At 34.1% G+C, this 20,918-nt stretch overlaps 3 protein-coding genes across 5 annotated transcripts; all 3 read right to left on the bottom strand.

The window, feature by feature from the left end:
* Positions 1-1,781: 1,781 nt before the first annotated feature.
* On the bottom strand, positions 1,782-3,138 carry LOC114723210 (HVA22-like protein e). Its single transcript, XM_028909370.1, has 5 exons — positions 2,981-3,138; positions 2,849-2,875; positions 2,620-2,742; positions 2,232-2,478; positions 1,782-2,092 (listed from the first exon to the last, which is right to left on the bottom strand). Exons 1-5 carry the CDS (start codon positions 3,025-3,027, stop codon positions 2,072-2,074), a joined length of 465 nt encoding a protein of 154 aa, XP_028765203.1. The 5' UTR covers positions 3,028-3,138; the 3' UTR covers positions 1,782-2,071.
* A 1,160-nt stretch (positions 3,139-4,298) lies between these two features.
* Positions 4,299-20,539, bottom strand: LOC114723203 (thioredoxin-like fold domain-containing protein MRL7, chloroplastic). 3 transcript variants are annotated; one of them, XM_028909362.1, is made up of 6 exons: positions 20,528-20,539; positions 13,339-13,343; positions 5,547-6,416; positions 5,001-5,085; positions 4,774-4,885; positions 4,299-4,654 (listed from the first exon to the last, which is right to left on the bottom strand). In XM_028909362.1, the coding sequence occupies exons 3-6, from the start codon at positions 6,386-6,388 to the stop codon at positions 4,554-4,556; spliced, it is 1,140 nt and encodes a 379-aa protein (XP_028765195.1). In that variant the 5' UTR covers positions 6,389-6,416; positions 13,339-13,343; positions 20,528-20,539; the 3' UTR covers positions 4,299-4,553. The 3 variants fall into 3 exon arrangements, with proteins under 3 accessions (XP_028765195.1, XP_028765192.1, XP_028765194.1); XM_028909359.1 differs by lacking the exons at positions 13,339-13,343; positions 20,528-20,539 and adding an exon at positions 7,675-7,949 and having other exon boundaries at positions 5,547-6,505; XM_028909361.1 differs by lacking the exons at positions 13,339-13,343; positions 20,528-20,539 and adding an exon at positions 7,686-7,949 and having other exon boundaries at positions 5,547-6,505.
* LOC114723205 (DNA-directed RNA polymerases II and V subunit 8A-like) lies at positions 12,568-17,637 on the bottom strand. The gene is made up of 5 exons (XM_028909364.1): positions 17,475-17,637; positions 16,329-16,441; positions 14,684-14,841; positions 13,561-13,649; positions 12,568-12,836 (listed from the first exon to the last, which is right to left on the bottom strand). The coding sequence occupies exons 2-5, from the start codon at positions 16,405-16,407 to the stop codon at positions 12,725-12,727; spliced, it is 438 nt and encodes a 145-aa protein (XP_028765197.1). The 5' UTR covers positions 16,408-16,441; positions 17,475-17,637; the 3' UTR covers positions 12,568-12,724.
* Positions 20,540-20,918: the final 379 nt, after the last annotated feature.

Below are 20,918 nucleotides of genomic sequence, written 5' to 3'. Positions count from 1 at the left end.
TAACAAGAAATATCTCAATTTTTTCTTAATATAATCCATAAAATATAAATCATATATTTTCTCAAACGACACAATCATAATTCTAAAAGTCCCACAAGACAATTTTCATAGTTCAAAAAGGTATAACATATTTCCTTAAGTTTCAGATAGCACATCATTATTTGAAAATATCAAAATACTCACAAACAGCATATTAGTACATATAATAAGTGGAAAGTGATTATATCTCGCCAAAGTAATAAAAAAGATTACCATAAGGTCAATCCCGTGCTCAACCAATAATTAATTTATGCAATTAATATGACCACTTATTAATATAAGTTATTTAATTAATTAATTAACTTATATATTTTAGTTAAATTTCTAATCTAATTTAATTTAATTTAATTTTATATTATAAAATTCTTAATTTATAAGTTAAGTTCCAAACTTCAAAAAAAAATCTCTAATAATATATCTTCAGCATTTTCAACATTTTAAACCGATTAAAATCTCAATAATATGTCAAAAAATCCAAATAAATTATTTAACTTAATTTTAATCAGTAAAAATGTGATAAATATCGTATATACAGATTTTTTAACTAAATAAATTAATTTAAATATTAAAAATCAACAAATAGACAAATCTACACTAATTAAAATTAACTATCAATTTATCTATAAATTTCTATGGTCAACTATTATCAAAACTCAATACTTACCCCATACACAAGTCTCAAAATTTTTTCTAATCACTATAATAATATTGCCATTAGGAAGCTTAAAATATATAGAAAAAAATCATAGAGAAAATTTGATAAAAAAAAATAATTTTATGTACCTAAATTATCTTCAAAACTTGTCATCTCCCTCACAATGATAGTTGATCTGTTCCTTATTCTCTCTCCCGCATTCTTTCTCTCTTGTGCCTCATGGGAAATCGAATTGTGGAGGGTATTTTTTAATACCCCACACATTTATTAGGAGGAGCTTCCCTTTAATAAATTCTTTCCAAATTTTTCACCAAACTTTCGATGGAAAGTTACCTCTTTTTTTATATAATAATATAATATTATTTATTTTTAATTATTTTTTACTCCCTCCGTTCCTTATTATAAGAAACAAATAACCGAAGTACGTTGATCAAAAAAATAGTTAAAATTAGTTAAGAACAATTAATGTGTGAAAAGTATAATTTTTTTTCCAAAAATGCCCTCATTAATAAGGAGAGAGAGCATGAGAGAGAACAATTAAATTATTAAAAGAAAGAGAAGTGGGAGGGAAAGAGAGTGTGAGTTGAAGATAATAAATATGGGTAAAATAGTAAATCAACACAAAAAAGTAGAGACAACTTGTAAGTGTCTCTTATATATAGGAACATGCCATAAGCATCAAATGTCTCTTATAATAAGGAACGGAGGGAGTATTATTAATATTATTTGTATTTTTTACATAAATCCTTAAATAAGATTTAGGATATTACGTGATCAAATTTACGTGACGTTTTAAAACCACATGTATAATGTTCCCTTTGAATTTTGAATGTTTTGGAACTGGATTGATACCAGCTAATATACAAAGACCAAATTACAAATCAGAAAAAACAATATGCCCAGTGCAAGGCATATGTCGTAGTAAATCCTCACGCATACCATTCATAGAATTAAGTCAGTCACATCAGCTTCCTGTAAATTAATAATATACAGTTCTGGTAAAAAAAAAAAATAATATACAGATATATAAGTCCGAAAAAGAATATAAAATCACAGGACCATCCCATCATAACTCCACCCTCGTGCCTTTTGCCCTCTTAACAAATTATTATTTATTTGAAAAGAGAAAAATCATTAATTCACATGTAGGTCACAGGGGATAGTGGGCCAAGTAAATGCCGTCAGGTCCATACATAAACAAGTGAGCCGGGCTTGTATATTGGGTTTGGATGTAACACATGGGTAATTTCATTTTATGTATTAGTACAGAATATGATACAGCACTTTAGGAAGAAACATCCAAAAACAGGTATGTGGTGGGAAAGTGAAAGCAAGACGACGAGACTCGCAATTTCCGCCTTCGTCTTCATTAATTCTTCAATACACGTCATGATCACCCTGCATCCCACGCGCAAACACCACATTTATTATCAGTGAATATTATACAAACAATTACAATATCATTAATTAAAAATGGATCTAGATCCTGCACAGTAGAGATGGAAATTGAAATGATCGTGGAAGATATCGAACTGACTTTCTTGGGGAGGATGAAATCCACGAACTTTTTCTTCCCTTTTACGTTAGTAGGCGACTTCTGTTTCTTCTGTGTCGCTATGGACGAAGAAGAAGAAGAAGCCTGCTGGTGCTGATGATGGCTCTGCGTCACGTATCTCCTGATTTGCTGCCTCACGAATCTCTCGTACAGGAAGGCCGCGCCGTTGAACTGCGGCAGCACCAGCCACGCCACCGCCACCAACTTCACATCGTACCATATCGGAATCCTTCATGTTCACCGTCGTACTCATCAAAATCAAAATCACCCAAAATACTAAAGAGCGATGTACATAATTTGTTATCTGTATGCGCGCGCACACACACACACACACACATATATATATATAAGGCTTGTGTTGGTGACTCACCACTCTAGAATTGATTGCAGAAGCATTTCTGTGAGGGTGAGGAAGGAGTATAAGATCCAGTAAGATAGCCACTGCTGATCGTCCAGCTTCGACGGCGACTCTATGGCCACCACGGACGCATACCTGTCATCATCATGGAATTACACGCATCATTCCTCCGCCATGGCCACCTTATCAAAACCCAAAATAACACAGCAACACAAAAAAAAAAAAGTATAGGTCTACTCACAAGGGGTACAACAAAGTCACCACCGGCCTGCAAAAGCAATAACACCATCCATATATTCGTCACTTGCTACGCATATATATATTGGATCTAGAAAAGAACAAGTTAAACAAGACCTGCCGGAATAGTACGTACCCGGCGAGCGAATGAAGGTGGGTGACCAAGGTCCACAATTTGCCCATGTTCTTAGGCAGAGACAGAGAAATCTGATTGGATTATTGGGGGCAGCAAAGAGAAGAGGTTAGAGATTGAGGGGATTGCTTGGATCGCGGGGAAGAGGAAAGACCGGATTCTGCCTTGACGTCTGGGATATTAGTAGATTCCTTTTATACTGAGGAGGTTCTGTGGCCACGTGTAGGCGTTTCACGTCAGGATGAGGGTCGGTGACACGTAGTGAAATGAGACTGATGGATGGTTTCTATGGTTGCGGATGATCCAAATTCCAAAGACAAGGACTTCGCACTTACTCCCTATCTGTTGCACTTGATAAGTGACCGCATCCGCATGTTCACTATTTTAATTAGGCATTGAATCGAACGGGAGGACACAGACGACGTGTGGCACAAGTCTTGCTTTTTAATTATTGTGATAAGTTATACTCTTCTTACCCTATTTATAGAGCAGAGAAAAGAAAACATTTTTTGGTTCTATTGATAGGATATCAAAAAAAAAATTTTTTTTGTATAAATATACAATTTTACTCTTCGTTATTATTGTGTTGACTTTATTTATATAAAATATAATATATATTAAATAAGAATAAAGTTGAAAACTTGTTGAATTTTAAATAAAAGTTAATAAAGTTTAAGATTTTTCTCAATCTGTGTGAAACATATTGAAAATGACTTATATATAAGATTAGAAGAGGAATCTTTTATAAATTGCCGACGCAGTAAATTAACCTTACGTCCACTGAATGATTCTGCTTTGGTTTCTGATTGGCAAATCCCAACAAGAGGAGAGAAGTTGCGAGTGAATGATTGTGGAGGAAGAGGCACAAGGGAAGTTTCCATAAAGTAGGCAAGTGATCGGAAATTGTTGTGTTGAATGTTGATTATTGTCGGAGTAAGCCGAATTACCTAAGCTTTGATTGGAACCAGGACCCTGAGTTATGATTCAATTCATAAATGGATTCAGTGTGAGGGGTAATGATGCTTTTCATACGAAATTCTGAGCCACCACCAATTCCTCGTCGGCATCCAATAATAGAGCCTTTGGATACTTTATCTGTTCTAACATTTATGTCCTTCTATTATTGGATTGCCCCTCTTTTTAAATTTGCTCTATATAAATCATCCTACCATCTTAGCTTCTCTTCCAAATCAACAACATTACCGCAAATTCTTTGCAAAGGATAAAAAAAGAATTACATTCTTAAGAGTACATCCTAACTCTCTTTTTTTTTTTTTGGGCTATCAAAACCCTTTCTATTTTCGTTAAGTTATGAATTTGATTGGCATAACTAATTACCCACATTATTTCGTTCCACAAATAACATCTTCTTACCACATGTGTACATCATAGCATGTGGGTAATATTCGCCAAAGTCAGTTAATGAGAATTAAAACGGCTTCACTTCGCTTGTGACCAGTTGGACAAGATAACATCATGGCCCAGGAGAAAAAGAACATGGCAAACATGAAATATCTAATCTAAGACTAATCAATCTATGGAAGTAATTTTGGGCGAATATCTTGAAATCTCATCATTATCTAAGAAATAATGCTGTGTCGTCTATCCAGGAAGGCTTCTTTGCATTGTAATAGAAAAATGCAATCATCTGAACTAACTCATCTGCCGTCCTGTGTTCTGCGAAGGTGACAATAATAAGGCATCTTGGGTGAGCAATAAGCCCAAAACAAAGAGACGTGTATGTCTTGTGGTATCAACTAAACAACAGTGAAGAGCAAGATCCAAAGTATTCTCACCTTTCTCCCTATATACGATCCTGTTCCCACGTAAAAATAATATTTGTGGGCATTCTCTGGCTTTAAGGGCATATGCCAAGTCTCTCTCTATATTAATGTCTATCTTAACCGCCTATTACCACGCAGTTCAACGCATTATGGTTAAATAGCACAAAACAGAATGCAATAGATGACAACCAAATAGGTAGTCTATAAATTCGTGCTAGATGAATGAAATTTGACCATACCCGCGGAGGCAACCGATCTTTGGCACCCCAGTATACCTTGATTGCTTTCTCCAGCTCTTTCAAAGTTTTCCAGTTATCCATCGCCCTGTGGAATAATTAAAAGTTTAGAACAAACACCAAGAGTTGCCATTAGCTATCAAGGACCCCAACATATATCACTATTCTCCTCATCATATTAACGTCGTTAGAGAAACAGGAAAGAAAAGCTTTCACAAAGAGTAACCTTCCCCAATCAAAAGCATGAACACCGCGAAAAATATCACCTATGGCATGCCATGGCAGAAAGCCAATTTATCTAAAGTTGGACCCTAAAATATCATTTCAGGATCTCAATATTGTCCATATCATACAAAATTATAGACGATGTTAACCAATTGACATATTTCTTTCCCATATCGTTTCTTTTAAAAGTGCTTAGAGAAGTTTAGATATGCATCTCAAGCTTTATCCTTCCTCTGGCGTTTCCCCTCTACCAAACCCACACCCGGAAAAAAAAAGCTGAAAAAAATCATAAAAGCATGTATCAGAAGAGATAGAGGATATAACCTGTTATATCTTTCAAAGACAAGTACAACTAGTGGACTGGGATGGAAAGCATAACTCTCCCATTCCAAACAGTTGATCTCTTGCACCCAGTTATCATCAATCTCCCCTTCCCAGTCAATTTCAACACCATCTTCCCCAATAACATTCTTAATTGGATGCTGTTCAAAATAATCAGAAGCTCTTATTCCCCAACCAACATCAGCATCCAGGGGCCAATTCTTACTTTCTTCCTCAATCACCATCTTCTTCTCTCTGCCATTGCTAGCATCATCCTCCTCCTCCACCTCATCATCCTCCTCCTCCCCATCATCATCATCACTGCTCTCAGAATTAGATTCGTCAGAAATTCTTTCCTTCATTATGTTTTCCTTATTCTCCAAAACATCAGAGCTTTGTTGCTGAATTGAAGCAAAAGTCCTACCAAGTGAATCACGAATGAAATCTTCAACTGCCATGGCTTCGCTTTTACGCCCACGCCTTGGCTTCCTTGGAATTGTTAAGGAGAACTTGGCAGAACTTTTATCATCAACATCAGGTACCTCATTTTTTGGTTTGCGGCTTCCGGTCTTACGTTGAGCTCTTGGAGAGGAACTGGAGCTAGCTTCAGGTTCTGGTTCTGGAACAGGAATTTTTGAAGCAGCAGATGGAGGTACAGATTGCATGGCACGATGAAAATGTACAGGGGAATGCAAGAACAATCTCAAACGAGAAGTAACATTGGTAGAGTCAAAAGATAAATCTTGAATATTAAATGATGAAGAAAGATAAAAACTAGGATCTCTTTCTGTAGCACAAAAAGGTGATAAGCATCTAGGCAGGGCTGAAGCTTGGAGAATTAGCATCTTTCAATTTCACAATGAAGATGCCAACCTTCCCGAAAACAAAGTTATAAGTGGAATGGTACAATTACTTCAACCAACGAATGGACTGCGGGCAGGATCCCATCAGCTTCTCTTCACCTGGCTACACAGATAAATATAATTTGAAAAAATAAACAAACAAGAAAAGTACCATGATCAATGCTCAGCATAAAATAAATAAAGAATGTGAAAAACAACACAGCAGCAATTTCACCACGTAAACTTAATTCAAAATCATAAATCAACATGAACAAAGCAAGTTCACAACTCATGATGAATATCCCCCCAGATTTAGGGTACTAAAATCCAATCCCCGCCTAAGCATATGGATCACTGTCTTGCTAAATACCGTAAGAAAGATATCGTCATGAAATGCAAGGCTTGTGGATTCAATTAGCGACTTTCCCTTGTCAAGTTGGCGAAGTAAAAGGTATGAGTGAGAGACGTCACTCTCCATCCTTCTCCCCAAAAGCAAAGTGAACATAGTCCCATTAAGGCCAAGCAGAGTACTGGGAATACAGATCAGCCGGTCACAGGCTGCGGGCCTAAACGGACCGACACTGCAAGGTCGGAATTCCAGAAATGTCTCATTTTGCTAGGCCTAACCCTTAGCCAGCCTGCAGGCTTTCAGCTTATTAAAAAAAATGCAAGTTTTGTTCCACATGTTTTATTTTAAAAAAATAAAAATAAAGCAATGAAATTACTAATAATAAAAAGCATAAATATAAATAAAATTAAGTCACAAACACAAAACATCATCACATCTAAATATCCATCAACACCCAAAAATATCTAAAACATCCATGAACAAGACAATAACATCTAAAAGTACCATGACTTGTTAACAGGCTCTTCTTGACTGCTAAAAAAATCAAAAGGCATCAAATTTCTTTCACTTGATCAAGCTAGTATCATCAAAATTCAAAAGGATCAAATTGCTACCGTGAACCGTCATGACAAGCACCATTCAATGCATAGAATCAGCCAAAAATAAAGCCACGATGAAAATGGCTAGCACGTATAGTATTGTGTGTATCAAATTTACTCAACATCTCAGTTTTGAACTACAAGACAAGCCCACGAGAGAAGTGAATAAACAAGAAGCCCAATGAATGAACAGCAATCAACACCAGAAACGATTTACATCAGAAAAATCATGCAATTGATAGTTAAAGCAAGAGAAGCAAACAAACAATAGGTACTGGTCATTCCAACACTTATATCAGCAAATACATATATAAATCTATCAAAAAGTCTAAAATACTAACAATCAACGCACAGGCACAGCGAGGGGAGAGGTGGTCGCTGCTGGACGGACTCACGCACGGCGGACACACGGCTCGCTGGTCGCTGGACGCTGGACGCTGACAAGGAGATGCCGAGATGGGGAAGGAGTAGCACGACTTGCTGGACGCCGGTGAAGCTGCTGCTCAAGTCGACTGTCGCAGACGCAGGGGAAGCAGATGCGAAACGCGAGAGCGTAAGGCGAGATGGAGAGGCTGTGGGCGACCGGGCGTAAGGTACGAGCTGAGAGAGTGGGGGAAAAAGCGTGCGGAAAAGGTGAGGCTTTTGTTTTTTGGGGAAGAAAAAAAAGATTAAAAAAAAAAAAAAACATCAAGCATCCTCACAGTCACCGACCAGCTGCTCACCAGAGTTGTAACAACCGGTGACCTTTTTTTATAAAATTTGTTCAAATCTAGTAATACAATTAACAAGTTTTTTAAGGATATTAACAAATTATATATAACATTTAATAACAGGTTTTTTAGTAAATTTAAAAAATAATATTTTTACAATTTTAATAACGCATTTAACAAGTCATGTTATTATATTAACAACTCTCATAACAAATGTTAACATCTCTTATAGCCATTGTGATTGCTTAATAAATAAAAAAATTTTATTGTATAATCTTCATAAGGAGCTAAAGTCAGAAAAACAAACCGAAATCATTGGACCAACTTGCTTAAGCCCAAAAATTGTAAAGGTCATGCTTAGAATTTTTTCCTTGGAATGAAAAATGGGCTTAAAATGATTGGCCCTGTAAAGCTGAGAAAGTAAACAGGCCAATCCTATAGGTTCGAGAGCCAAACTATTTAGGCTCTATTATAATTTTATTTTATTTTATTTAAATTTTTTATATAATATTATTAATTTTTTTATACTGATAGTGATATTTGAAATATTTAGTATTATTATTGTTTTGAAATTAAACAAAATAGTTTGATTTGTTGGTTTTGAATAATAATTTATTCAATTAAATTTTTAAAAATGGGTTAATTTTGACCTTAATAATAATTTGATTTATATTATATGTGTTGATATTTTTAAACTATATATATTTGATAAGAAAGTATTTTTATACTTATATAACTTGTGATTTTATAATTTGAATTAGAGATTTATAAGTTTCAACCATAATGCATCTCAAACTAAAATAAAATAATAGCTAAATTACAAAATTGAAAAGTGAAATTTCTATGAAGAAGAAAAACTTGATATTTTAGCCACTAAAGAAGAGCATACTTATAAAAAAGAGCAATTAATTATAGTGATGATGAAGTTTTAAAAAATTGATGTATTTATCTATTGTATATTTGCATTATTTATAGAACCTTTGGATGTTATTATCTTGTCGATGGATGTTGTAGATGTTCTTTGATGTTGATGGACATTTAAACATGATGATATTTTGTATTTGTAACTTAATTTTATTCATATATGCGCCTTTTTATTAGTAATTTCATTGTTTTATTTTTATTTTTTTTAATAAAACGTATGAGGAATATAAAAATATATATTTTTTCTTAAATGGGACCAAAAATCTGTGGATTGGCCCTCAACCCCTTGGCTTAAGAGTTGGGCTTAGCAAAGTAGAAAATATCTAAAATTTCAGCCTTACAAGACTGACCCGTCTAAACTCGCAGCCTTATAGGGCTAGCCTGTATTCATAAGACTATAGGGAGCCAATATTAAAAACATCAGCCTTCATAAGAAAATTTTGTTAATGGCATTATGAGAGTTGTTATTATTAAAATTATAAAAATGCCACTTTTTAAATTTTTTGAAAGATCTGTTGTTAATTATTATGCCGAACTTGTTAATAACATTAAAGAACTTGTTAACCGCGTTACAAGACTTGAAAAAATTTCTATTTATGATGCCATGACTAAAGTGTAAAAAGCTCCCAGATCACATGATTAATGGCCTTATGAGAACTGTTCATTTAATTGCATGACTTGTTAATTGCTAAGAATACTACTTTTTAAACTTTCTAAGAACCTTGTTGCTAAGTACCATACGGAACTTATTAATAACTTTAAAGAACTTATTACTGTACTTAAAAAAATCCTGAAAAAAAAAAGTTTTTCCTCTAGACTTGAACTCCGGCTACCGCCAGTGGCACCAGAGCTTTGGTGACTAGCTGGCCGATGAGGGTGCTTGATAGTTGTTTTTTTAAAAAAAATAACAAAGGACAATTTAATCTTTTTAGTAAACTTCAAAATTCTAATTTGGTCATGTGTTCTCAAAGAGGAATTTTTATTATGTAAATGACCAAACATAATAGTAAATTGTAAATATAAATTAAGGAAAGAAAATGTTGGTTAAACCGGCTGGCCCATTTGTTTTCTAGCCTTGCAGACCTTTTTTAAATCCAACTTTTCTTTAATCAAAGACTCTAAAGGTTCTCAACTTAAATGGATCAGGCCCAGTCTGTTTCGGCTAACACAGGGAACAAATGACGAGGGAAACAAAATTCAAAGCCGCATTGAACAATCTCACCGGATTTATTTTTTTTTAATTACAACGGCAAGTTAAAAGCTTGGGAAACAAAAACCTTTTACAGGGGTTTCAGTTTAAGAAATCACTCGCCCCTTGTAGACCCCGTAAATCTTCCACATATCTCCTCCTACATACTAGGTCAACCTCTGTCACTAACTAACACTTTGGATAGAAACCAAACTATAGTTTTAGAAATATTTTTATAGTTTATGAAATAAATATGTAGAGAAATTTGCCTCGTTTTATAAAGAAATGTTTCTGAAACCATAGTTTGGAGGTTGCCAAATACCCCCTAAGACTATTTCTGGGCCCACCTGGTGTCCTGCTCTTGCCATGCTATCCGCACATTACATGTTTTCTCGGCTGCTGTAACTTACTCGCACATTTCGGCTTTCATAGAGTAGACTCCTCGCTCTTTCTATCTCATTTTGGAAGGGGTGGTTTCTGCCGCTGTCTCGTGCCACCATACTTATTGCCTCCAGGGAATCCGAGTATATATTAAAGTTCGCTATGCCTAGTGATTTACAGACCTCCAGGCCTGTGTAGATCGCCCACAGCTCCGCCATAGAATCTCACCGGATTTTGGAGCTGGACAAAGCCCTGGGGCTTGACTTCCTCCAATATTTTCCGAGAACAATCGAGCAGACTTACCAACTATGGACAGCGTCTGACAGCGAGGTCGACCAAGCGTGAAATGCTTGTTCTTTGACGAACAAAAAAGGATCCGCTCCTCCTTACTATACGAGATTGTACACTTCTATCCCATTTGCCAGCCCGTTGAATCTTGAAATTTCAAATTAATTTTATTTGCTTCACTTTAATAACATTTGATCACATTTGAAAAGAATTACAATATATTTTTATAGTAATTACTGATTTGAGATTTTAAAATTTTAGAAATATTTTTAGAGATTTTTCAAAAATATTTCGTATATTTTATTGTTTTATCTGTGTTGTATTCTTTTTGAATACGTTATAATTTGTTTTTAACTTCAACACACAATAATTTTAACAACAAAAATAACTAGTTTTATTATATTAAATTGAAGTCAACTATAGGATTTGTTTGGTATGAGAAAAATGAAGAGAATAGGAGGGGAGAAAAAATTTTAGTGAACTCTATTTAAAAAATTGAAAATTGGAGTTAAAAGTTTTTATTTGAATTTTATTATTCTTTTACCTTACCTCCTCTCTTTATTAAAATTTTAAAACCCCACTTCTCTAATTTTTTAAATTGAGGTCATTAAAATTTTCTCTCATCCCCCCTTTCCTCATACCAAACATAGGGTTGGTGTTATGGATGTCTATTAACTAATTTGTAAATTATATTATTTATCATGACAACTTTATCCCAGTCCCGTAAATTAGAACAAGATATAATCAAGACAGATAAAAGACATCCCATTCATTTTTCTAGATGAAATTCCAGAAATTTTTTTTGGGATTTTTTAAAAATATTTCATAAATTTTATTGTTTTATCTTTGTGTTGTATTTCTTTAAAGTAATAACTTGTTATTACCTCCAATACATAATGATTTTAACAGCAACAAAAATAACTAGTTGTATTATATTAAATTAAAGTCAACTGTTAGTGTCATAGATGGCCATTAATAACTAATTATATTATTTATCATGACAACTCTATCCCAGCGCCGTTAATTAGAATAAGATATAATCAAGACAGAACAAAATATCCCATCTATTTTTTTAAAACTTCGAATTTGAAAACCAACTGTGCATGAAATACAAAAAATAAAGATAAAGCCGCACAAAGAAAATAGATAAAAATAAATTTTAGTAATAATTGAAACTTAGCAAAGAAAAATAGTTTTTTATAATCTTGATTTACAAATAAATGAGCTCAAAACATCTATAAAAAAAAATCATATAATCCATATAGAAGAACTTGTTCATGACGTAATCAAAATAACAAATGACAATATATAATTTAAAAAATCAGGATGGGACATCTTATTCTGTTTTCTGTCACATGCTGAAAATTTTTGAGATATATAGATAATACCATTTGCCATTACAATATGTGCATCATATAAGCTTACAAGGGATATACTTATTTAATATTTAATATTATTTAGTCAGACTTCAAGAGGTATATCATACCGTTACAATACTCACGAATGAATATTTTTGGAGCACCAAATCTTGATTGAAACGTTTAAGTTATCTCCATTCCATATCACAGCAGACATGAATTTGAACCAAAAAAAAATTTCATTTTCTCATATCAATCATCATATCCATTCATCTATCAATTCTTCTCATCGGGAAACAAAAAAAAAAAATCTATCAATTCAGTCGCGTGATCTTACCACATCAGTGTCCGGCCAACTAAATTAGCCTGGATCATTCACAAGCATACATTCCTCCAGATATTGGGGTCCCACTTTATTACATGATAATAAATATGTCATAGCCATCAAGATTCCACAAGTTTCTCCATGTAGGTAAGAAGTCATAGTCTGGTTACTTGAAATGAAAGGTTCGCATCATCCCCTTAGCACATTACAACATTTTCACACTTTCCTAATTAGGAGATACAGTCTCTGATCCAGCTCAAACTTGTTGCAATGAGAAGGGTCCCCCACCAGCATCATTAGAAGCCCACCAAAAGATATATTTATCTCCCTGCAACCCAGTAAAAAAAAAACCAAGTTAATTTATATTGCCTGAGGTACACTATCATCACCTTTAAATAATTAAATGATCATATTCATCATTGAACATATAACTGTTCATACAACATATGCCATGAGAAAATGAACCATCCTGATGCATGATCAGTACACAATAATACCAGGATGCGTATTTTTTTTCCTTCCGTGCATAGATACTAAAATATGACTTACTTGAAAAGGGAAAAAATGAAAACTGTGAATATTGGAAATGTAAACAAAAGGATAATTAATCACTACTATGAAAAGTAAGAAGACATAATCTATATCTATATCTATATATTTATGCCTATAAAATCTTGTGGGAACCACAGCTAAGAACAGCATTAAATCCTAAAACTTTTTACATCCTGGGCTGCGTATATTATTTTAAAATTCCATAACACCATATTAAAATAAAAAGGTTAAATAAGAAAAGACAAATGGACTGGGCCTGATGGAGGCCAAATTGGCACCATTCCTAAACCATTTGACTTCTTCTGGATTTATTAAATACATGGTTATAAAAATAGAAATCATATCTGCAATTTGATTGAAGGAACTGAAATGCGTGATTGCCTAGTATGAAGACTCTAAATTCCTAAATCAGCACAACAGGTCTCACAGCAATTCCATTTTGCAAAATCTGACACCCAGAATAGATAATAAATCAATATTCAGAATCTAAGACTACATACGCTTTGTCCCGTCCTGAACCTTCAGAAATTCTATAAAGCTTCCCATACATTACATATTCAAACTTGTCAGCCAGTGATTCTCGATTGCCCTGAAAAGTGGTAGAAAACTGTCAGGCAAATTCAGCATTAGCGATTTGCCAAGCAACAGAAAAAAAATATCTACAACTTACAAAGGAGAGAAAAATAAAGAACCAAATATCAGACAGGTAAAGTTACATTATAACTCACTCTCATCATTCATTCAATAGGGTAATTCTTGATCCCATGAGAAATGTATTATATAAACCAATATTCTTTTGAATCCTCACATATCAGATGCCATCAGTTTAGTAGCAGCCTAGTAAATTTGAGCCATGGTTTGAGGGATATTGACCGTCTTGCTATTAAATTATCAAAATCATTAGTGGGCTGCATACTAAAGATCTGAACTTGCTCAATGAAACAGATCGCAGGCCATCTTGAAAAGATAAAGGTTAGATGTTAATTTTCACAAACACTCCCGCTGCACTTTTCTTACATCAGCGGAAGTGAGTGTTGAGCTAAAACAAGAGGATAATAAGTGCCTTCAAGCTACATACATTTGAGGCAATTACTTTTACAAGTGGACCTGTAGAACATAAATCAGTGAATTCAACTCAGACGACGAAAGCCACAAAATATTATAACTCTTAGAAGGTCTTAATCTAACAGCCTGAAATTCTCTTTCTCCATGAGCTCCGAGTAAAGTAAATTAAGAAATAGCACTAATGCTTGGTGTTCATCAAGATCGATACATGCATTACATCCCAGCTCTACCACAAACAAAGCAACTGCCTTTTTCTCAGCAAAAATCAGCTGCTTTAAAAAAAAACAGAGAGAGAGAGAGAGAGAGAACAGGGGGTGAGTGGTCATGTCAGAAATATAGAAATGATCCTTACCAATAATACACACAGAATATACTTTTATGATCATGCACAAACCATGCTCTTACCATATAATTAAAAACAAATGAGGAAAATACAAAATAACTAACACCAACAGAAACAAGAACCTTCAGTTAAAGTCTGCAGAAAATGCCAATAACTACATGTAAACTAGTTTACAGAGGTAAAATGGAGTGACTTTAAAATAAGAGATAAAATACCGGAACATAATAGCCAGTGTCCGATTTTCCTTCTGGGTTAAGTGTTGGAACCAGTAAAAGGGCAAACTTTTGTCCTACTTGTAAAGGATATATTTCGGAATTGATGTCTAGGTGCATAAACATGTCAAACCTTTCACTTTTTGCTTCAATGCGTGTAACTGCAAAAGGTAAAACACATGGAAGTTTAATAATAATATAGAAAGTACCAAGTTCGTGTTTCAAGTAAGATGAGTCTCAGAAAGTGCATCAACAGAATATTGTTTACGCCCAACTTCTTAGACAAGGTCTCTTAACAATGTTAATAGAGCTTGGTATAATACTTTCATTGTGGTTCAATTAGTATCTTTGTGCCATGCATCATCTGTTTGACACTTTGATTTGGCCTCTTTAAGTTATTTTCTTCCTAATTTGTCCCCTATTTCATAATCTATGTCACATCTAACCTAAATCATCAATTCTGTCAATTAAGTTAACAGATAGGAAAAATAGAGCTTCTGCGGCACCTACCTGGATGATATAATCTTTTCCTTTCTTACAAAAATAGGTTAATATCGGACATGAACATGACAGAGTGAGACAACAATAAAGCACCTTGAAAACCTTACTTCCCAATTTCTAAAACCAAATCTAAGTCAAACTTGAGATAATAACCTATACTGATTCAGCAAGACACTTTACACATAGTGGGTCAGTTGTTTACTGCTGCAGGCAAGTTCACGGCAAGTGAAAGTAATGTTACCATGTTTGGTTCAATCAATGAAATGAAAGCCAGTGATGCTGCTCATCTTAACAAAGACACTAGATAAGTATTTTGTTAAGAATGGTGGGTATTTAGAGCAGGAAACACTCCATTTGACAAATGGTGGCTTACAATACAAAGGCCTAGACAGTGTAGGTGGCGCCATTGCTAATTTATGAAACGCACGCAGCAACAGATTTGATGGAGTTGCTGGCTTCAACCCTAAACCATGGTATAAACTATAAACCTTCTGTACTTAAGGCGAGTAAGTGCAACTCCAGAAGTTGGCTCATAGGTTTAGATTAAGACAGTAAAACTGAAGGTGTAGCAAACTAGAAAACAGAAGAGAGTGCACCCACCAAATTAGAGAATGCACTTGAAGTCACTCAGTTCTATGATTATCAATCAATTTCCACCATTATTAATGTATCATTACAATGCATAGCCAGTATTTCCGAGTCAATCATGCTTCCTTGGCAATCATGCTTCCTTGGCCATTACTCTTCATGATAGCAGAACAGCAATTAAAATAGCCAAGTTTGCAGTAAAATCTACCTCAAGACCAAGGAATGCTCCAGGTAAGGGTTCTCTACAGGTAGTTAATAGTAAGAAGGGCAATAGGTAGTGAACTTGGGTGCAGTTCTTCTGCCTATGTCTAAAACAGATGGGCAAGGAAGGCTAGCAGAATGATGACCAAAAACTGCCTGAGGTACTTTCATTTCTCATCTCTTAATAGAACAAACAAGAAAGGGGCTTTCCATTTAATTCAAGACAAAAATGCAAGAATGAAAAGGAATACTGATTAAATGAGCATAATAACCATAAAGCAAACACACAGAAAAATAAATATTATGTAGAAAAGTAAATAAAATTCAGAAAAATAATGGACACCCGTAAAAGACATACCTCTATCAAATGCTTTTTTGCCTTCTGGAGGATTCAATTGCTCCACCCTAAATATATCATCAAAGAGGACCTCAACCATCTTAGCAGCAAATTTGTTCTTCAACCAAATGCAGCTAATTAACAAGAGATTAAATAAAATAAGGTTAGAAACTAAAAAAAAAAAAATACAAGGGAAGATTTAAAGACCAGGTGTTATTAAAAAAAAATTGATAGAAAATATAGAGCTTAAATGAATAACAAGTAGAGCTTTCCAAAGGAAATATTAATAAGGAGAAATGGAAAATTATATGCCAAAATGCCAAGAAAAACGATGTAGAGCAACCTTTAAGAAAAAAATCCGACATAGATTAAAAATTGTGAAGTAGCATGGTATCCATATATATAAATATATATATGTATATATAAACATATATGATAAATAGAACTTAATAATCAGAGGGAGAAGCAGGTGCCTGTGGAAATATATCATTCAATTGGCCAACTTGTCCATTTAATACCTCAAAGCACTAAAAGCACAACCATTTCTCACGTGTATATATTTATACAACGTTGCTTAAAATTCCCACTTATAGATAACTGGATATACCCAACCCAATAATTCAAAAGGACGGTTCTTCATTTTGTTTACGGTTCAAAGAAGAGTGTTCAGGCCCTCATCTGGCTAACTTTGGTTCTTCAGTCGTGGAGCTAAAAGAATCAGAAGCACCATAAAAATTCAATCATATTAGGATAACACATTAACACTCGATTCTTGCATCAAAAGAGAAATTATATGGCCAGTGAAAACTTTATTGACAAAGCTATAAGCTTCTTCTTTCCAATGCACCATATTCTTAGACAGAATTCAAGAATCAAAGATTCATCAATACATTCTTCGGATTCTAGCGGGGCCTCCATTGATGGAGATGGTTAAAACGGAGGGGAAAACTGATAGTACTGGTCAATTGAGTTTTAGGGCATTGAGCCGAAAGAAGTAGTATGCAAAAGTTGCTTCTAGAATTTTCAGGCAGGTGGCCAAGCCAGGAAACAAGTTAGTCAATATATGGCCAAGTCCAGAAAACATTGTTTTATATACCCTAGGCAGGAATTCTTTGAAAAGCTAAAGCAAGAAAGCTATTGGAACTTGAGAATTTTTAACGCCCTAACCTGCGAAGAAGAACTACGACACCTTAAAATCGGTCTCTTTCCAGCGACGCCGACCGCGAGTAGTGGAAAAGGTGCTGGAACTCGGATGCTGGGGTTGAAGGGAAGCTGCGCTCGGCTAAGGAACTGAGACGTGTGCAGTGTGGCGGTGGCGGGGAGGAATGAGACCGCAGTCAGTTGCACCCATCGAATCCGTTAGCATGCTCCAAACGGCAGCGTTTGGGGATGTTGCATTGATTTTTTTTTTTTTTTTGCTAGAACGTAACCTCAGATGTAAACTGTGGTTATATTAATTTTCCGGTCCTTAATAGAATACCTATTTAACTAATTTGATTAAATTAAAAAAATTAAGTAAGTTAATTAATTATAAAAAATATAATATATTTTTTCTAAAACACCATAATCATCTTCCTTAATATTCTCTCTTTCTTTTCAGAGAAAATTGATAAATATGAAAAATAGATTTTATATTTAGGATCAAAATGAACTCAATAATTATATTTTATATTAAGAACTGGAGGAGTATAATTTTATATTACCACGTATTTTTAGTATAAGAGTTAGTTTTGAATTAAATTTAATCTTAAATATAATAATTCAATATAATTTGTTTTCCTTATTTATCCATTTTGCACTAAAATAATTCCTATGATGATTGTACATCTTCATAAATTTCCATTAAAAGTCGTTCTAATACATATAATGAATAAAAGTAGTTTGAAAAAAATACCATCTATGTATCACAAATAACTAATTTAACTATTTTTTTAATATTCACAAATTAGTTATCTCTTTCTTGTATTAATGGCCAGATGTAGTATTATTCTATTTTTACATAAATAAATATACAAAAAAAATTTATAATGTGTTCTGGCCTATACATAATTTTTTTTTTTACTTTAACACTAAATATAAGTATCCCTCTTGGTAAAATTTCAAAAATTAGTTTATCACAGGATCAGTCCCCTCTTGAGAGCTACGACAACATACAGCCGTGAACGGCGACAGAGGGACGAACACCGGACTAAAGGCCCAGAAAGCTGCAACATAAAGCCCAAACTGGAACACTGCAAGGACCCAAACAGAAACGGAGAACTCGAACAAAAGGCATAAACACAGAGGCCGTAGCTTGAAAAGCCATGATACTGGCTCAGGTTGAGACGGAAACAAATAAAACTAAAGAAACCAACAGGGAATGGTCCAAATGGTAAGCGGTTTGGTACCGTTTAAATAAAATCTTAAGTTCAAGCCTTAGCGTATACAGAAATCTCCGTTGGGAGACTCACCCACCATAGCCAGGTGCGCGACACGGGTCGGATCCAGATGTAGTTGGAGTAAAGCTTCGGTGAACTGGGTGGATAACCAAAAATAAAAAAATAAAAAATAAAACTAAAGAAAGTGGCAGTGCGGAAAACGACGGACATATCTCATTTAGTGAGGCAGTATGCATGGCTTAATTTGTTATGCCACATTAATAAGCATACCAACGTATCATTGTCCTCTTTCCCTCCACATTTATTTTGCATTCATTCCTATTTTCAATTCCCACTCTCCTTCATTAATTTACTCCACCAACTTATATCCTTCTCCAACATCATTTTGATTCCCAACGTTATTCTTGTTTTTCCCCTTGCCTCGTACAAATATTCTTCTATTAAAACAATGCTGTTCAGTTAATGAATTGATTGATCTATTTTGCGCCGCATTAAAATTCCATATAAGATGATAAGACCACTACAATTCCAATTCCATTCCGTCATTGTTAGGAGAGATCATCCCGTGGGAATGAAGAGCGTTGGAATGATAAGTCAACAATGAAAAGAAAAAGGGTTTTTGTTTTATTTTTTTATCATTTATGTATGGACGAGTTTGTGGTGACATGTTTGAGAGACTCAGAAAGGAGCTTCAATAATCCAAGACCAATTGCCCCATTTTAAGCTGGCTACATTAATAATGCTATTGAGGATTATATTATTCATAAAATGAAACATGCCCCGGACACATTAGAAAAGTGACAAAAAGCATGTTCAAAGCTCTGTCTCAGCAAATTAAACGAGCTTGGTGTGTGTGTCTCTCTCTCTATATATACATATACATACATATATATAATTCGAAGGCAACAAAAGGGTATGTGTGAATTTTGAATTTGATTCTTTCTTCTTGCCCAGAAAGATCCAAACTAAAAGAGGAAAGTACATGCATTCCCAGAATTTTTTTTTTTTTAAAAAAATGGATCTGACTGTTGACACACACACACACATGCATGAACAGAACGCTACTAATGGGAGATACTGTTTAAGCCAGATGAAGCTAAAAAGCTTGAATATTCCCAACAAGATTAAAATAATAAGAGTAATTAAATAGGAAAGAAGAAGGGCAGTGAGGTGGATGGTGGAATGATGAAATTAGCATGTGACATGGAAGGAATCTTGAAGGCACAAAAGAGTCACAACAACAGCAACTTTTGAAGGAAAATGGTGTGAGTTAGAGCCATGGAACACACCTTTCTCATTATCTAATGTTTGTTGCCATCATCATTAACTTATGTCTTCACCCCCTGGTGGACACTCTTCCCGAGTTCGCAAATTCCTCCCCTCACAATCTCACATTCACCTTTTCACCCCGATATATACTAACCCTATTCCTTTCAACAACAAAAAAAACAGAGAGAATAAAAGATTAGTGTCAGGGCTTTTAATTTCTTAAAGTAGCCTTCATTCTCTGCTTAATTTGATGGTCAGTGTTTGAAAATACTATTAAAAATTTTCAATTGTATCTTTTGTTTTGTCTTTGTAGTATTATATTAGTGTGTGTGTGTGTGGATGGTGGTTTGTTGGTAATTCTAAATTACTCATAGAATCTTTTATTAATTTAGTTGAATAATTAATCTTTAGCTTAAAAGATAATTAATTTTGGTTATTCGTAATAGATTATGGTCTCGTTTGGCAGAGCGGTGGAAATATCTTACAAGCATATTTCACGTAAATCGAGACAAAACTTCTCTCACATATTTGTCTCGTATTCCATAAATTACTATTCAAAAACAGCTTATAAACCACTTATAAATTGTTCCAAACGGGCTTTATATATATTGTATTTAAGTTAGACACGTGCATGCATACATATATATGCACGAAATTATGTTAGATTGACATATATGAAATTGATATGAACAAATATTACAGGAAAGACACCAACATATATATGTGAAATAAATATTATCTACATTAAGTTTAGAAAAATCCTACAAAAGGAACTTAGAAATTAGTAAATCCTGAACAGGATTATTTCCTACACTTTAAGACTTTAATAGATTTTGATTACACTTGATTAGTAAATAATAACATTTTTTTTTAGAAATTTCTAATTTAGAATTTAGCAATTTTTAATTTTTTTGGGAATTTCTCAATAAATTTTTGTCACGAATACTCCTCTGGTCATATTTAC

Source organism: Neltuma alba, unplaced genomic scaffold, assembly GCF_004799145.2.
Source record: "Neltuma alba isolate B1F8T4 unplaced genomic scaffold, ASM479914v2 tig00012125_pilon, whole genome shotgun sequence".
In the NCBI taxonomy this organism is placed as follows: Eukaryota; Viridiplantae; Streptophyta; class Magnoliopsida; order Fabales; family Fabaceae; genus Neltuma; species Neltuma alba.
The sequence above is the reverse complement of the archived record's forward strand: the minus strand, read 5'-3'. Positions and strand labels throughout refer to the sequence as shown.